An 18,843-nucleotide genomic window follows, 5' to 3' on the forward strand; every position below is an offset into this window, starting at 1 on the left:
ACTCCTGTCATGCCAATAATACATATACAATAATATATTTCTTTTTACAGAGATTTTGGATTTCCATTTATTCATTGTTGCACTTTTCTCCCTGCCCCCCCCCCCAGTTTGTTCTTCTCTTTGAAAAGTAAAAGAAAAATTCCTTCATTGATATACACATGTATTCCTTTTTATACAGTTCTTTCCCTTGTCTGTTTCAATGCTGTGTACATTATTTATCCCCTCTTTTTCTTAACTTTCCCTCAACCCCCATATCAGTCCTGTTCTAGAACAGTGGCATTATGCAGTATTTGTATTTTTGTGACTTAGCATAGTGTCCTCCATGATCACCCAACAAATGGGACCTTCTAAGAATAAAATCCCTATGCACACCAAAAATCTTCTCCAACAGGGTAAAAACGAAACCTACAGACTGGGAAATAATATTTGGCAATGACATATCTGATGTTGTTGTTGTTGTTGCTATGTGCCATCAAGTCGCTTGTGACTCATAGCGACCCTGTGTACAACAGCTCTTAACCCTGCTCTATCCTGTCCCATTTGCACTGCCTCTCACGCACCCTCCCGATTACCCCAGTCACTGAATCAATCCACCTCATAGAGGGTCTTCCCCTCCTGTGCTGTCCCCTCACCCTCCCAAGCATGATGTCCCTCTCCAAGGACCTGTCCCTCCTTGCAACATGCCCAAAATGTGTCAGACGAAGCTCCAGAATCCTGGGTACATTCAATACTCTTCTCCAGCACCACAGCTCAAAGGCATCAATTCTCCTTCTATGCTTTCTCTTGTTTTCCACCTCAGTGTAGTAAGTGTTGTGTTGTATTTATTTATCTTTACTTTTGAACTATGTATCAAAGTAAAGATTATATAGGATAATGAGGAGATGACATACTTTGAATTTGGAATAAAAATTGAAACTATTTTGGCCACAAAATTAAGAATATCAGCAAAAAAGGGGATAGCTAGCAGGGAGAGTGTAGAGATCTAAAGATTATTTAATCTATTAACTTCCCAGTTTTATGTATTAAGAGAGAAAAGGCATACCACTGTTTTTTTAAAATATATTAGTTTGCATTAAAATTGTATACATTGTGTTTTGTTTATATACATTGTTTTTCATGCATTCCTCCATTCACACTGTGTTTCACATTATCATTTATATACATTGTATTTATAAAATTAATCACCATTGATCTATGCCTACCATTACCCTACCTTTTTAGGGCCCCACTGGATCTTTCCTAATTACTTCATTACCTTGCTCTGCTCACCAAACTCTTCAACCTCGAGATTCACCTTTGCCTCAGCCACCCTCTGCCCTCCCCTTTCCCCTTTAGATTTTGGTACACATCTTATGAAAAATCCTTCTATTTTCATAATAATAGTATCCTGCAGAATTTGTCCTTAATAGAATAAGTTCATTCTACTTAGTGCTGTCCAGCCTCTCCCATTTATATAATATTTTTCAATGTCATTGCTCCTGAGTACTGCATAGTATTCTGTCTTGTGAATGTACTACAGTTTCTCAATCCATTCATTTGTTGATGGACATTTTGGCTGTTTCCACTTTCTTGCTATTGTGAATAACACTGCTGTGAACATTAGTGTACAAATCTCCATTTGTGTTTCAGTTCTATTTTCCTTGGGTTATATTCCTAGCAGTAGAGTAGCTGGGTCATATGGAGTTTCTATGTTCAGTTTTTTCAGGAAAAGCCAATCAAGGCACAACATTGTTACTGGTCTTTGATGTCATTGTTAGTTGGTAAATTTGTAGAAATTCCTATTTAAGTATTCTAGCTTTGAGACTTTATTCTTTCATAATACCTGGCAAAGAAGACAAGAAAAGTACACATTTCTGTACAGTCATCAATCTTTAGATTGGAAGAAGACTCATTAAAAGCACTACCTTTTATTGAACTTTTACTCTGTGGCAGGCCTAGGGCTAAGACCTTTATGTATCTATAACAGTGGATGAGAAATTGGAAAAAAAAAAGAGGTATTTTCCTTTGTCACTTCTGCTACTAATAAGTGACCAAACTTATTAAGAATAATGCCTGCTTAACTTCAGTCTCTTTACTATGCTACCCTTGACTGGCAGGAAATGTAGTGTAGCTATGGCCTTATTCTGTTAATTTAGTCCAAGACTGTATTCATCTTCTTGGTAGCAATATTATACCATTGACTTATGTTAAGCTTGTATGGAACTATAATACCATTCTTAAATAGTTTGGTACAACTTTCTCAGTTTTTTCTATGAAAGTGTCATCCATTTTTCTTTTCTGGGTAGTTTATGATATATTACTGTGAGAGTATAATTTGATTTTTTTGTTCCCCTCTATTATCTACTAAACTTCTAATATTAAGCTAATGAGTTAATATATAGGGATAACTTTTAAAGGTTAGTTGAAATAGCACTGGATTTAGCTTTGAAAATTAATGGATTTAGTTTTGATTCAAATCATGTGAACTTAAACAAGTTAATGTAAGCTTCCCAATAGACCTTAGTTTCCTTATTTATAGAGATACTGATGTTTCTTTTTTATAATTTAGTATTATAAAATCAGGTTAGAGTTTTACAATCAGGTAATATGACTACCAGAGGCTTCTGGAAATTGTGTGCTTATTTCATATAACATGCAATCAAGAGAGGGACATTATAAAACAAATATTATAGTTCAGCACACACATTAGAGATTTAGATTCTTTCAGTTTTTCTATCCATCTGGCAAAGTCCATATTTATAGTGTTGTTTAAGTTTTTTTAAAAAAGTGTTTGCAGTGAATAAGTCATTTTTCATACAGAGTCCTGTCATGTGATCTCTGGCTTCATTTTTGTCACCACCAAGGTCATATTTTGTTTTCAACTTTGGAATTCCAATTGCTTAATATTATTAATGCATCTTTATTTCATGTTTGTATATTTCAGACTTCAGAGGTTGGTAGTGTTTTATACATAAATTTGAATTAAAAAATGATAATATTTACAGATCTTCTTTGTATATGTAGGAATACTATTCTGATACTGACAGTGTACTTGAGAATGGATCTTGCAGTGTTCTTTTGGCTGATGAGTTTGACACTGTTTCTCTTCAATTTGTCATTCCTTATATAGTAAATAATCTAATTGATTCAAAGTAATGAATACCAGTCCATTTCAGTCCACAATAGATAGGTTATGTGTTGCATTTAATTTGTAACAACTCCCAATTATCTTAGATTCATGCTTTACTCATTCCATGTTCTGATTATTAATGGATGTTTGCAGTGGTTTCTTCTCATTTTGAGTTGTGTCACATCAGCAGATGAAGAATCTTCATGGCTAAGACCTTTACTCCATTCACATGACAAAGGTAGACTGTACTTTGAGGAGGCAGCTTTTCCCCAGTCATGTTTAGAGTCCTTCCTCACCATAGCAGTTCATCTTCTGGTACAAACACAAACAGTGTTCTACTTCTATTCCTAAATTACTGATGAGTTATTTTATAAGTGGATGGCTTGTCCTGATTCCTATTTTGTCTTAGTCTGGAAACATCACTGAAACATGAGGGTAACCCTGATGATATTTGAAATACTGGTGGCATAGCTTATATCATCCATTAGAATAATGTCAGAGACTGCCTCTGGAACACTTGTTCAAATGCAAGTTCAAGTTGAAGTAAGTTCAAACTGAAAATTAAAACAAGGCCACAAGAACAAAAGTATGATCTTGAATGCATTCTATCTAAATTTATAAATCATCTCAAGAATAGATTTGAGGAATTGAACACTAATGACTGAAGAACAGATGAGTTGTATGATGATGACATACATGAATAAGGCAAACTAATGTGAAAAATGATTGAAAAGAACAAACATGTCAGAAAGGATGCCAGCAATGACTCAAATTTCCTCTAGAATATAGAGAGGCTAAAATGTAAGGAAAAAAGAAAATAAGAGAACTGTGCAGCAGATTTCAAAGACTAGCTTTAGAAGACAAAGCAAAATATTTAGTGAAATATGCAAAGATCTGGAGTTAGAAAACCAATAGGGAAGAACACAGTGTTTCAGCCTTGGATTGCAATAGTGAAAGATTTTATGGACAAAATACTGAATAATTCAAGTGGCATCAAAAGATGGGATGAGTGTATGAAACACAATGTAAATGAAAGATTGTATAAATGCAATGTATATGAATGAAACATAATATAAAGGAATTATTATATGAAAACAAATAAAATATTTGTTTAAAAAAGATGGAAGGAATATATAGTTATTGTACCAAATAAAATTGATTCAACACTCAGCCATTACAGAAGTTATAAAGAAGTCCAAGTTTCACTGAAGGATTGGGAAAAAACAAGCCTTCAGGAATTGGTGAAATACTAAGTTAAGTGTTCCAACAAATATATGTAATGCTGAATGTGTTCACTCACCTATACCAAGAAAAGAAATTTTGATGAGAGCTACCTAGTCAGCTGACTAAAAGAGATCCAAATTCCCTTTTCAAAGAATGGTGATCCAAGAAAACATGAAAATGATAGAACAGTGTCATTAATATCACACACAAGTAAAATATTGTGAAAGATAATTAGAAAACAACCAGAGCAGTACATCAATAGGGAATTACTGACAATTCAGCCAGGATTCAGAATTAAAAACATTGTAACTGTTGACATCAAATATACTTGTGTTTTATTAACTATACAAAGTCATTTTACTGTGCAGGTCACAATGAATTCTGGAGATCATTATGAAGAATAGGGTTTCCTGAACACTTAATTGTACTCTTGCAGAATATGAGAAATACCTTCAGTTTCTACATTAGTGGAAAGCAAAGGAGAAGAAATTGTGTTTTGAGTCAGCAGATCAACAGTGTGTTTGCCATGTTCTTTATTAGAATTGTTGGAAGCATTCTATGAGACAATGTAATTTGAAAGTTTTGTGGTATAATTTAAATAAATGTAAAGTATATTATTTTATTGGATAATTTGAAAAACTAAACTGTATATTTGAATTAGTTTATTATAATTGTGTAGTCAAGCTTCAGGAAAACCTATAAAAATATTTACTGGCTTTTGTTAAGTATTTTCACTTTAGAAACTGGTGTATAAATATGTTTAGACATAAAGACAACATATTTCCAACCAGCTCCCATTTTCGTCTAAGAATTAATGAGGGCCTTTTCCACATCTGGCTAGTTTGTGTACCATACATCCTAACCCTCATAATTATGGGTTTGTTTTCTCTCTCCTTTAAAGAAATACTCTTTATTTTTTAGAGCACATTTAAGTTTACAGAATATTCTGTGCAGAAAGTACAGAGTGTTCTAATTCAGTGTCTTCTCCTTACACACGCACTCAACACTGGTTTCTCTTGTTAATGTCTTACATTCTTGTGGTACATTTGTTGCAAATAATGAGTCAATATTGATATAGTATTATTAACTAAAGGCCACAGTTTACATTAGGTTTTACTCTGTGATGCTCATTTCAGTGGATTTTGATAAATGCTTATTATGTCTTACATCTACCATTATTGTTGTTGTTGTTGTAAAGTGCTGTCGAGTTGCAGGTGACCCTATGAAGGAGAGTCCTCGACTCTTGGGTGCCTTTCAACCTCTCTCCAGGTCCATAGGTCTACCATTATAGTAATGATATTACTATATTACTCTGTGTATTCTACTTAACTCATCTCACCTCTGACCCTTGACAACCACTTACATTTTCATTGATGCTGTAGTTTTGTTTTTTCCAGAAAGCCACATAATTGGATTAATAGTGTATATTGTTGTTATTGTATATTGTATATTGTATATTGTCGAGTCAGAACCGACCCAGAGTAGACTCTCCAGTGAGTTTTCAGAGGTAGTTAATTGCACGGGAGGAGATTGTCCATCCTTCTTCAGTGGAGCTGATGGCCTCAAACCACTAAGCTTCTTTCCACTAGGCCACCAGAGCTCCCTCATAGTATATAGTTTTTAAAAACTGAAACTCATTGCCATTGAGTTGGAACTGGCTCATAGTTGACTCTCTAGTGGGTTTTCTGGGGATGTAAATCCAATGAGAGATATCTCATCTTTCTGTTACAGAGATATCGGTGGATTTGAACTGCCAGAAAGGTGAGGCTTTGCCTTAGCAGTGAATCTCTCTATGTACTATACCACCAGAGCTCCCTGTGCAGCTTTTTCTAACTGTTTAAATGTAACTTAACCGTATGCTTTTAAGATTTTGCAACAATTACCATTACTTATTTGCAAAACTTTTTTATTACCCCAAACAGGGAGCTATGGTGGTCTAGTAGTGGAAGCTGCATTGCAATCCTGAAAGCATGTGGTTCAAATCCACCAGCTGTTCCACAAGAGAAGATGAGCAGTCTCCTCCCATGTGGTTAACTGCCTCTGAAAAACTGCTGGAGGGTTGGCTATGGATTGGCTCAAACTCTATGATACACAGCAGCAACAACAATAACCTCAAATAGGAAGCCTGCATCTATTAAGCACCAACTCTCCACTCTTCCCTGTCCCTACCCCCTGGCAACCACTAATCTACTTCTTATAGAAGTGGAACCACACAATGTTTGCCTTTATTTGTCCTTTTTAAACTGTCTTATTTTACTTTGTATTATATTTTTAAGATTAATTTATGCCATTTCAGCTTTTTTTTAGAGCCTGAAGATTACTTGTCCAACTTGTTGTTCCAGTCTTCATGTTACATGCCTTTTATTCTATAGTATTCAAGTGTCATTTAATTTTGCTTAAGGAGCCAGTTATTGGTGTCATCAACCTGACCATTAATTATTTTCTCTTCCAAAGAAAAACGTTGATCTAAACAGTGACTGAATGGTTATTTTTAAACTCTTTCTACTAAACTCTTGGTTATATGCCTAGAGCTTGAAAGTTTCTGGAGTTGCCATCCATATTGCTGTTGACAGTATCATTCCCCCCCCCATAAGAATCACCTGAATTCTGTTCTAATTTATAAAATTAATGAACTTTATGGTATGAAAGCTCCTTGTTAACACCCTGGAGGACATTATGCTGAGTGAAGTATCTCAGTCACAAAAGGACAAATACTGCATGGTGCCACTGTTGTAAAACAGGACTGACCTCGGGGTTGGGGGGAGACTGAGAAAGATGGGTTCAGTAATGTATACTGCATTGAAACAGATGAGGGAAAAAACGGTTTGAAAGAGATATGTTATTAGGTATTTTTGTCATGACAGGAGTTCAGAGTAAAGGCTGCGTAGTGGAGTAGACCTGGGGGGAGGGATTGCAAAACAATGAAAGAATTTTTTCTTGTTTTACTTTTCCAAGAGGGTAGTGTATTAAGTAAGAGGGTTGGGAGGGGATAAAAGCGCAACAATGAATGAATGGAAATCCAAAGTCTTTGTAAATTTTCATTGAAATTAATAATAAATTAAAAAAATATAAAAAATAAAACATTATAGATGATTTTTTTCCCTCCTGGAGAGTATATATGTTTTGAGTAAAGTAATACTAAAGAATAAAAAGCAGTCAGTTGTTAATGGGAAAATAGTAAAGATTCAGATTTTCAAAGCAACTCTAACTTTCCTCTTGTTAATATTTTTTTCAAAAAAGTCACTACCATCATGTTGATTCCAACTCGTTGTGATGCTCCATTGGGTTTCTGAGTAAACTGTCAATCTTAACAAGAGGTCATTTTCCTACAGAGCTGCTGGTCGAGTCAAATTGCTGGAAATGTATGACTTTTTTTCTGTTTAGCCAAACAAACAGTATGCTACAGACGACAAAAGTAGAATGAACTAAGATGAAGCCTTTTTCCTAGAGGAACATGGGAACTAGAGGAAACCACAGCTAATGGGGGTGTGGGGGGTTAATCATGGGGTCACACAATTTGATGAGTGGAGGAGAGTATGGCAATGGGAAGGAACTGGGAAATGGGAAAAACAATGCATTTGAATTTTGTAAATAAACTAGTATAATAAAAAAGGATTGAAAGGTGAATTTGAAAATATGTTAAATATTTTGGTATGCATTGTGGAGCAATCATCTGATCCTTTAGCATTAGGTAGAGGAAAGGAACTTTGTAGTCACAAGTGTTCAGACAAATTATTTTTTTCCCCGTGGAGAAAGGTGAAAGAAAAGGCCCTAGGAGGTAAATAAATCTTGGAGGTGGGCTGTGAAAGACTGAAAGAGTGAGAATCTTAAACCAGAAAGGGCTAAGAGACAAACAAAAAATTCCTAATGAATTTTTAAATGACCAATATATATAATAGAATTAAGGGGCTGTTGGTGGTATGGTGCAAATGGGTTGGGCCACTAACAGAAAGGTTGGCAGTTTGAATCTACCAGTTCCTTTGCTGGAGAAAGATGTGGCAATATGCTTCTGTAAATATTTACTGCCTCAGAAGCTAGGTAGAAGGTCACTGTGTATCAGAGAATTGACTCTATAGAAGTAGGCTTTTTTTTTTTTTAAAAAAAAAGTAAAATTGGAGATCCTTCAGGTTTATTACCCAAGAATCTCTTCAGTCAAATGAAAGTGCTGATAGTTCCTTTTGTCATTCTTTTGGGTGAAACAAGACTTTGATAATATTTTGTTTGTTTTTGCTTCCTTCTTTCTTTCTTTTTGTAGACATTGTTCGAAGTGATGTTGCCTTGGATAAACAGAAAGGCTGCAAGATTGCCCAGCACCCTGATATTATGTTGGAGCTCCAAAGAGAGAAGGCAGCTCAGATGCATCTGGTTCTTCTGAAGGAGCAATTCTCTAATACTTACAGTAATCTGATATTAACAGGTAAGACTACTAGAGTCTGCTGAAATCTTAGAACTCCATAGATTGATGGCCTTTATCAGTTTGATGCTTGAAAGACTCTAGAGGGAGATCCAAAGGAACCCATCCCTTTCTATTTTCACTCAATATATATGCTTATTTAATTGTGATGACTCTTATCTTTCTATAACAAATATTTCTTCTAGTTTGCAGATGTATTTTGGCTTAAGGGTATGAACAGTTCACATGTGTGTTCCCAAACGACAGACCCAATGAAAACCTAATGAAGTCTGGCAAAAATATGACTTTCTAGATCTGTGCCAATAGATTTGAGAGAATTGCTAAATTTGGTATCTTTTAAGATGCAGCTATTTTCCTCTTTCTGTTTATGCCCTTTCTATGAACCCAGTAAATATAAAGATGAAATGTAAAAAAAGATAATGATCCAGGCAGAGCTGAGAAAATTCTATTCCTGATTGAGTGTGAAACTGTCTAGAGTATGTGATTTTCTTTTTAAGAGTGCAGAGGCTGTGAGACTGAGCCATACTCCCTCACATACTTGGGTATAGGGGGAGCATGTGTGAGAGTCCCAAGAAGGAGCAGGCTTGGTTTTTTCCCCCTCTTTGAGAGCATGTGAGTTCAGGCTGTGAAAAAGAATAGTAGCAGGTAGCATAGTGGAGTGGACTTGGAGGCAGGGATTGAATAACAATGAAAGAATTTTTCTTTTACTTTTCAAAAAGAAAAGTGAATTGGGGGCAGTGGGCAGAGGGAAAAGTGTAACAATAAATGGAAATCCAAAGTTTCTGTAAACTTTCATTAAAATAAAATTTTTAAAAAATATTATCCTAAGCAAATGAAGCCAGACCCCCCTAAAAAATTATTAAGGATTTTGAATGCATTAAGAAAAGTAGTCCAAGCTACTTCCATTTTCTTAAGGGCATGTAAGATAGGTCTTACATTGTATTGATCTAAATAAAGTTTAGCAAATGGTAAGTTTGTTTTTTGCCTTATTTATGAATATTAAAAAAGATAAAAGATGCAAAATCTGACATATTATGAACAATTCAGTTATATTTTCATACTTCAAATTAGGAAAATTTTACCTTTATTTTCCCTAAACAGACTTTTTGGCATTTCACTAGAAGTTGCTGAGTGGCAACCAAATTATTTTGCTTTTGGAAAAACAGGACTTTTTCCAATTTTTAATTTGTACCTGGTAGAAAATCTAACACTATGAGGTGAAAGCCAAATTTAAATGTGACTTTTGTGAGCAGAGAAGACGATTACAGATTTCATAAATATGGACCCTGGGTTTTGCTCTTTGATAGGTCTTTAAGGAGGGAACAGTTGAAAGTGATTTATGCCAACACATGCATTTTCCTAAACTGCTTTGTGAAACTGGGTTTATATTTTCGATGTTTGAGAGTAATATACATTTCTCTACAAATGAATGCAGTCAACCTTGCACTTATATATGTACATATGTTTAGTATTTTTAGTTCAATTATTAGAAATAAGATTTTTTAAAAAAATTTCTTCCTTATTCTAATATTGCTAAGGCATATATTAAAAGAGTTGGATCTCTGTTCTTTAACATGGCATGGCTCGAAGGCATATTATCTTTGAAAATACAAGTGTTCTATTGAGTTCAATGGAATCTTTTCTAATTCTCAGTAACATAATCCCTTTGGATGTTTATTCCTAGTTCAAACTGTTGGAATCAACATTGTCAACTTTTACCCTGACAACTTGCTTACTTTCCACTAAACAAACTTACCCTACAGAAGAGCCTCTTTCCTGCTCTTACTTCTCCCAAACTGCTTCAAAGAGTCATGAGACATTTTCCACATTTTTCACCTAAATGCCCTTGCAGAGGTGGTACCTTGCAGTCTATAGAGCATTTGGTGTGCTGTGGGTTGTTTACATTAAAGTTCAAAAGGTTTTGGTTCCAGGTGCTAGGAAGAGATGAAGTCACTTCAGCTTAGCACCAATGGTAAAACTATTTTAATGTCCTTTAAGTAAGACTTTGATTTTACACTGTGTGGTTTTCTAATTGTTATGAAGTTTAATCCTTGATTTCTTATATAACTCTTGAGAACATGGTCTCCAGACAGCTAAACATAATATTTAAACATAACTAAACTAACTTTTGTAAATATTTCCCTTTTCAGTGATGAATGTATATTGGTAAGGAGAGGAAGGTTGAAGGGGCAGAGACCTCTCAAATTAAGTGAATTTCTTTACCAGCACATTCAGAACACCTACTCTAGGATTTCTGTTTGATGATGTTCTACTTATTTTGTATAACTCTTATATATTGTTTGACATATCAGCCATGGAAGTATTTAAGTGAGAGAATAAGGAAACTGGACCTCCAAAATTTTAGAAGTATTTTTTCACTGCCTCCAATTATTTGTAGAATTTCATGTTTATGTATATATAACAGTGTGTCATAACTTTTTTGTCAGCTAGGTTCATTCTCTAATTTTAAGATAAGACAAATAAGAATAGTAAAAAACTAATAAAGTGATTGAAATGTCAGTATAATAAAAATAATAGAGTAATTGAAATGTCAGATTGTTAAGATATGTTTAAAATGGTAGTTATTGTCCCCTATTTTAAAAGTCCTAATTCTTAGGTATTACATCTTTAGTTGATGTATTGACTCCTGGCAGAGAGGCAAGCATTCTAGCTGATGACATGTTTTGAACAGCTACTCCTCAGAGGAGGAAAAATTATATTCTATGAGGATCTTCTATTTAATAAAAAATAATTTTACAGTACTTATAGTGACAGACCATTAGTGAACATTAATCTAATTCTTTAGTGCATGTATTTGGTTGAAATGTTCCTAATTAAGTCCTAATTTTAGGAAATTGGGTTGTTTTTATGTATTATTTATGTGGCTTTGACTTTCTTCATGTTTTCATGTGATGAATGACTTACATGACTTTGGAAATAATGTGAACCTGACATAGGCTAGTGGGTTTTTAAAGTAAATGCTAAGGTTACAAGAGATTTTTCCAGTATGACATTGGCAAAATAATTATTTTTATTCCCCCCCTGTTTTTTTGAACAGAATTATTTTAAATGAGCATAAATCATTTCGCTCTTTCTCTACACTTATTTTTCATACATTATTACTTATTTACAATTTACACTTTATTTATTTACACTTACTTACAATCATGTGCATATATGTGTATTTTGCAGCTTCTTGAGTATGAATATGTCAGTCATTGTACGTAACAGTTAGTATCTTGTTCTCAAGGGATGCCAAATGAGAGGGAGACTTGGGTAGGAGTTTTTATGAAAGAATATACATCAAGTCTTAAATGTCTTTGTGCTCACATTCACTCACTCATTACTAACAAGATGGTATTGATTTATAGACATATATATAAAATAATATATATTTATTTTATAAATACTATAATAAAATATATTTAATACTATAATAAAATGAAAAGCATAATAAAAATTGCCAATACTTTAATGTAAAGGCTTCATTATTTTTTAAGTCTTCTTTCAATCATTGCCCAACTTTCAGGTGCATAGCAAGCAACTGAAAATACTATGGCTTGGATCAGGTGCACCTTAGCTTTGTAACTGATATCCTTGCTCTTTAGCTCTTTGGAGGGGTTCTTGACAGCAGATTATCCGAATGCATGACATATTTTTTAATAAAGTCCCCCCCTTTTATTTATTCATTGTTGCTCATTTTCTCTCCCCTCTCCTTCCCCTCCCCCAGCCCACCACTGATTCCAGATTTTATATATATAATATATAATATATAATATATAATATATAATATATAATATATAATATATAATATATAATATATAATATATAATATATAATATATAATATATAACATATAATATATAATAATATATTCCTCTCAGACACTTCTTTCCTTCATCTGTTCTAATGGAGTATTCAGCATCTAACCACTCTTTCCCTATTTCTTTTCTAATTCTCCTATGTCTGTCCTATTTTATAACAGTCCTGTTATACAATATTTATCTTTTTATGACTGATATATTTTATTTAGCATAATGTCCTCAAGGATCCTCCATGTTGAGTAATGTCTTACTATTTCATGGGTTTTTAATGCTGTATAGTATTCCATTGTGTGAATGTACCATAGTTTTTCTATTAATTCATTTATTGATGGGCACTTGGGTTACTTCCATTTCTTTGCTATTGTGAATAATGCAGCAATAACTATGAGTGTCCATACATCTGTTTGAGTTGTGGTTCTAGTTTCTTTAGGGTATATTCCAAGTTGTAAAATTGCTGGTTCAAATGGTACTTCTATTTCCAACTTTTTGAGAAAGTACTAGACCACCTTCCATAGTGGTTGTACCATTTTACATTCTCATCAGCAGTGAATAAGAGTTCCAATCCCTCCACAGCCTTGCCAGCATTTGCTATTGAACTTTGCTATAGTTACAGGGTGAGATGATCTCTTATAGTTGTTTTGACTTACATCTTTCTGATAGCTGGGGACTTTTTTATTTTTTTGACTGCTGTTCCCATGGGCGTTGGTTGTAGATACAAATAAAATGGAACTGTTGGTAACTTCAATCATTATCTATCATGCAGTTGCTTATTGCTCCAGTGGTGAGGATTTCTGCTTTCTTCGTGATGAGATGTAACTCATGTTAAAGGCCACAATCTTTCATCTTTTACAGCAAGTGTTTTAAGTCCTCTTCACTTTCAGCAAGCAAAGTTATGTCATCTGCATAATTCAGGTTGTTAATGAGTATTCCTCCAGTCCTATATTGTTTTCAATATAGTCCATTTTGTTAAATTATTTGCTCAGCATACTGATTGAATAGATATGGAGAAAGGATGCATCTCTGCCACACTGGCACATAACTTTCTGGATTTTAAACCATACAGCGCTCCTTTTATCTGTTGGAACAATTGCTTCTTGCTCTATGTATAAGTTTAGCATCAGCACAATTAAATGTTCTGGGATTTCCATTCTTCTCAATATTACCCATAACTTATGATCTACACAGCTGAATGCCTTTGGATAGTTCATCAAACACATGTAAATGACTTTCTGTTTTTCAGCTAATATCCATCTAACATCAGGAATGACATCCCTTGAGTCATGCCCTCTTCTAAATCTGGCTTGAATCTCTGAAAGTTCATTGTCAATATAACCATTTTAAAAATAATATTCAGCAAAATTTTACTTGGAATTAAAAAATTTTTAATTGGGCCACTTATATTGTTTTAATGTGGCAAATGAATTGAGCAAAAGAGTCTTTGTTGAAAATATTTGTTTTATGGGCCATCCTGCTAACTTAAATATAACAAAAAGGGGTCAGATGAGTGGAATGAGAACTTTATTTTCTATTTCCTAAATATCAGTAAAGAAGCTCCTGTGACTTAGAGGATAGTAGTTGCACTGTCAACACAAAGGCAGGTGGTTCAAATCCACCAGCTATTCTGAAGGGGGAAAATGTGTCATCTCCTTCTATATAATTTACAGTCTTTGAATACTTGCTCAGTTATGAGTTGGTTCCAACTTGATTGCAATGAATTGAGTGAAGTTGCAATGCAGTAATGCTGAAGAGTCTGGTTCTAGATAGGCATTAGACTACAGTAGTCAACCAAACAAAACCCACTGTTTTAGACTGTAATTATTTTTCTGCAGCATTTTTCTTGACCACCTATCAACCTTAAATGATTTCTATTTGTACTGTTGCTTAACAAGTCTTTGTCACTAATTTGGCAGAAGTTTAAAGTTCTTTGAACTAAATTATGTTTATTTGAAATGCACATAACCCTCAATTTTCCCCAGTGATTTGAATTAGTCACTTTCATTGTCAGAATTTTCTGTGTCTTCTGTAGCTCTTCAGAGTAAGTTCACACACTATCAAGATACTGTAAGCTCTACTTGCTTTACTATTTCACTCAGTTTTCTTTGTTTTCTGTAAGTGAACCTGGTATTATTTACGCAAAGTATGTAACTTAAACTGTTGTCTTCCATTCTGTTCCAGATGCTTATATCATCCTTATGACTCTCATCTACCATTTTTTTTCTTAGTTAATTCAAAGCTATCTTTAAAACTTCTATAGTAGCACATTTTACACTGGTGTCAGGGGACAAGGAAACATGTGCTTCATAAATAATCTGTTTTGTAGTGGAAGCAGAGAACATTTGTCTATCAGCATGAACCCAGATGAATGCAACTGCGTGTATAACACAACTAAAGCCTCCAGATAAGAGATTTTAATGTTAGGAACTGTGGTGATGGTTTAGAAATGGCTAAGTCCAAGACCTATACCACACACAACCAGTCTTGGAAATGGCATCAAGAAACCCTGATCACAACGGTCTCTTAATGGGATAGACTCTAACTTCCTGAGAAACATGCACTTCGCAAAAAAGCACAGCAACCCTGAAGAAGATGCAGGTTAACAATGCCAAGGCCATGGATTAACATGCTGAGGCTGTGAAGGCTCTTGTCAAGCCCAAGGAGATCAAGCCCAAGATCCTTAGGGGTGTCAGCCACAAACTCGCCTACATTATCCATTCTATGCTTAGGAAGCATGCTCAGGCCCACATTGCCAAAGGACTCAGGCTTTACTGGCCAAAATCCAAAGCCAAGTCCTCAACTCATATACCAGCTAAGGCCTCAGCATGCTTCAAGTCAAGCTCTTAAAGATGCTCAGTCCTCCACAAAACTCCATAGTAGAGTTCTCTATCTGAGGACAGAAGGGCTGGTGTGAGCTCCTAGGCTGCCATCTGCATGGGGCTGGTGCTCTCCAGTACTGTTTGTACAAATAAATTTTGAGGCTGGGGTGGGGAAAGAGATTTTAATTTTAGATAAACCCCTGCCTGCAATTATGTCTAAGTTTATCAAGCAAGATAAAATAACCTTTAAACATTTGAGATATAAAGAAACCTTGAAATATAATAGTATGTAGCAGTACATGCTACTTATTTGAATGTTTATTAACAGAGGGTGATATGGGTTTAATCACCATAGAAGATACTTCTAGAAGACTACAGAGTGTGTCACTAATATGTTCTGGGGATACTTTTAATTATTAACAAACTTTATAAACTCATCTGCCCAGTGAAGAGATACATCTTTTAAAGAATTGACAAATGAAATTTCTATGTTAATTCATTTCCCTAGGTATTCACATTAGTTAGCATCAAGCATTGCAACCCAATTGATTTGGATTTTTCATGTGTTTTTGTAGGGATATGGCCATGTATATAACCTCTCATTTCATGCTTGTGATACTGGATTTCAAGATTCTTAAAAATAAAAGGTTAATTCTGAGTCTGATTATGCACTAGTTCCTTGCTGTGTTCTTTATCAGACATGATTTTAGGGTTGAAAGGTAAGCTTTCTTTACTCAAGATTAGAAGGCATTTATTCATTTAATTAAGGAGCTTATTTGTGACTTCTGATTTTTTGCCTGGTTAGGAGAATGGGTAATCACAATGTTGATTCATCTTTCAGTAAATAGCATTTATAGAGTGTTTACTCTGTGCCATGACTGTTTGCTATCACCCACAATACTGTGCTTTTGGGACACAGACTTCAGTAATGTAGACTATTTCTAGGTTGCTTACTCCTGCTACCAGGCTAGGTTCTAATAGGTCTGTACACATAACCCTGTTTCATTTGTTGTTGTCAGGTGCAACCGAGTCAACTATGACTTATAATTACCCTTTGAACAACAGATATGTACCCTGCCCTATCCTGTGCCATCTCTATCATCTCCAATATACTTATTGTTACAGTCGCTGTCAAACCATCTCATTCCTCTCTTTTGCTGACCCTCCAGCTTTCCAAGCATGATGTCTTTCTCGAAAGACCAGCCCTGCCTAACAACATGCCCAGAATACTTCATTTAATACAAATGTCACCATCCTTGCCTCTAAAGAGCACCCTGCTTGCACTTTTCCCAGAATATATTTGTTTGTTCTTTTGGCAGTCCATGGATGGTCGGTACTCTTCTTCAATACTACAACTCAAAGCATTGATCCTTTTTCTGTCAAGTTTCAGATGAATAACAAACAACTGAACAGACCATTGCTTGAATCAGATGCACCTTAGTCCTTAAACTGACATAATCTTTCCTTAACACCTTGGCAAGTCTTTGACAGCAGCTCTACCTAATGCAATATGTCTTGATTTTGATTTTGATTGTGCATCCAGGTAAGGTGAAATCATTGATGGCTTCAATCTTTTCACCATCCATTACTATGTTGCCCAGTAGTAGCTCAGTAGTGAGAATTCTTATCTTCTGAATATTGAGATATAATCTATATTGAAGGGTATAGTCCTTGGTCTTCTGCAGTAAGCATTTAAAAATCCCCTTTATTTTCTGCAAGCAAGTTTGTGTCATCTGCATAAGGCAGGTTGCTGCTGAGTCATCTTCTGGTCCTGATGCTATATTCTTTTTAATAAATTCCAGGCTCTTGGATGATTTACTTGCATACAAACAGATTAAATAGTTGTACAAAAAGGATACATCCTTGCTGCATGCTTTTCTTGACTTTAAACCATGCATGCAGCGTTGTCTTGCTCTGCTTGCACAATTACCTCTGGGTCTTGCATAGCACAATTAAGTGTTTTGGGATTACTGTTCTTCTCAATGTTAGCCAAAAAAATTTATGATCCATGCACTCAAATGCCTTTGCATAATCAATTAAACACAAATAGACTTTCTTCTGCTATTTTCTGCTTTCAAAATCCATCTGACATCAGAAGTGATATCCCTGGCGCCATGGCCTCTTCTAAATCTAGCTTAAATTTCTGGCTGTTCTCTTCCAGCTGTTTTTGAATAATCTTTAAAGGTTTTACTTGCATGCAATATTAGTGATAATGCTCAATAATTTCCATATTCTATCCCAATCCTTTTTTGGGAATTGGAACAAATATAGATCTCTTAGAGTCAGTTGACCGGATGACTATCTTCCAAATTCCTTGACATAAACTTGGGAGCACATTCAGGGCTGCATCTTTTTGTTAAAACATGCTAATTGGTAGCCTGTCAATTTCTAGGAACTTAACTTTTTGCCATTGCCTTAAGTGCAGCTTGAACTTCTTTCAGCATCATTGTTACTTCCTGAAATGGTTCCATGTCAGCCAATTCTTTTTGGTACTGTGACTCTGTATATTCCTTACATCTTCTTTTGGTGTTTCCTAGATCATTGAATATTTTGCCCATAACATCCTTCAGTATCACAGCTCGAGTCTTGAATTTGTTTTTCAGTTCTTCCAACTTGAGAAATACTGAATGAGTTCTCCCCTCTTTATTTTCTAACTTCAGCTCCTTGCACATTTTGTTATAATACTTTGCTTTCTTTTCTTATGCTGCCCTTTGAAATCTTCTGTTCAAAACTTTTGCTTTGCCATTTCTTCTTTCTGTTTTGGCTTCTGGATGTTCTATGCAATTTTCAGTCTCTTCTGTTATTCATTTTTATTTTCTTTCTTCTCTGTCTTTGGAATGACTTTTTGCTTTCTTCCAGGATGATATCCTTGATGTCATCCCATAGTTCACTTGATCTTTGATCATTAGTGTTCAGTGTCTCAAGTCTGTTCTTGAAATGGTTTTTAAATTTAGGAGAGATAGACTCAGGATAATGTTTGTTTCTTCTGGACTTGTTTTGATTTTCCTCAACTTCATTTTGAGCTTGCACATGAATAATTTATGGTCTGTTCTATAGTCAGCACTTGGCCTAGTTCTGACTGCTGACACTGAGCTTCTCCAGTTTGTTTCTTTTTCCCCTACATATGTAGTCATTCTGATTCCTATCTAGTCCATCAGGTGAGGAACACGTTTATTGTTAATGCTGTATTTTTCAAAGAAGATATTTCCAATGAAAAGAAATTATTGATTATACAAAATTTAACAATTCGATCTCCTGTCTTATTTCTGTCACTGAATCTGTGATTTCTATCTACTAGTCCTTTTTTGTTTCAACTTTTGCATCTAGTTACTAATTGTTATTAATATATCTTGATTACATGTTCAGTCAACTTCAGATTGCATGAGTTAATAGAAATCATCAATTTCCTCCTGTTTGGATTTAGTTGATGGTGCTTATGGTAAATAATGATTTTATTAA

General features: G+C 34.7%; 1 protein-coding gene across 1 annotated transcript in view; it reads left to right on the top strand.

Moving 5' to 3' along the window:
* Positions 1 to 18,843, top strand: part of HPSE2 (heparanase 2) — a 771,012-nt gene that overhangs the window by 66,450 nt on the left and 685,719 nt on the right. The window contains exon 3 of the mRNA XM_006880197.1: positions 8,589 to 8,750. Coding sequence (XP_006880259.1) covers positions 8,589 to 8,750 — 162 coding nt within the window. The remainder of the gene's footprint in view (positions 1 to 8,588; positions 8,751 to 18,843) is intronic.

This window comes from Elephantulus edwardii, unplaced genomic scaffold (assembly GCF_000299155.1).
Source record: "Elephantulus edwardii isolate Elephantulus edwardi_28Jun2011 unplaced genomic scaffold, EleEdw1.0 scaffold00006, whole genome shotgun sequence".
Taxonomy (NCBI): Eukaryota; Metazoa; Chordata; class Mammalia; order Macroscelidea; family Macroscelididae; genus Elephantulus; species Elephantulus edwardii.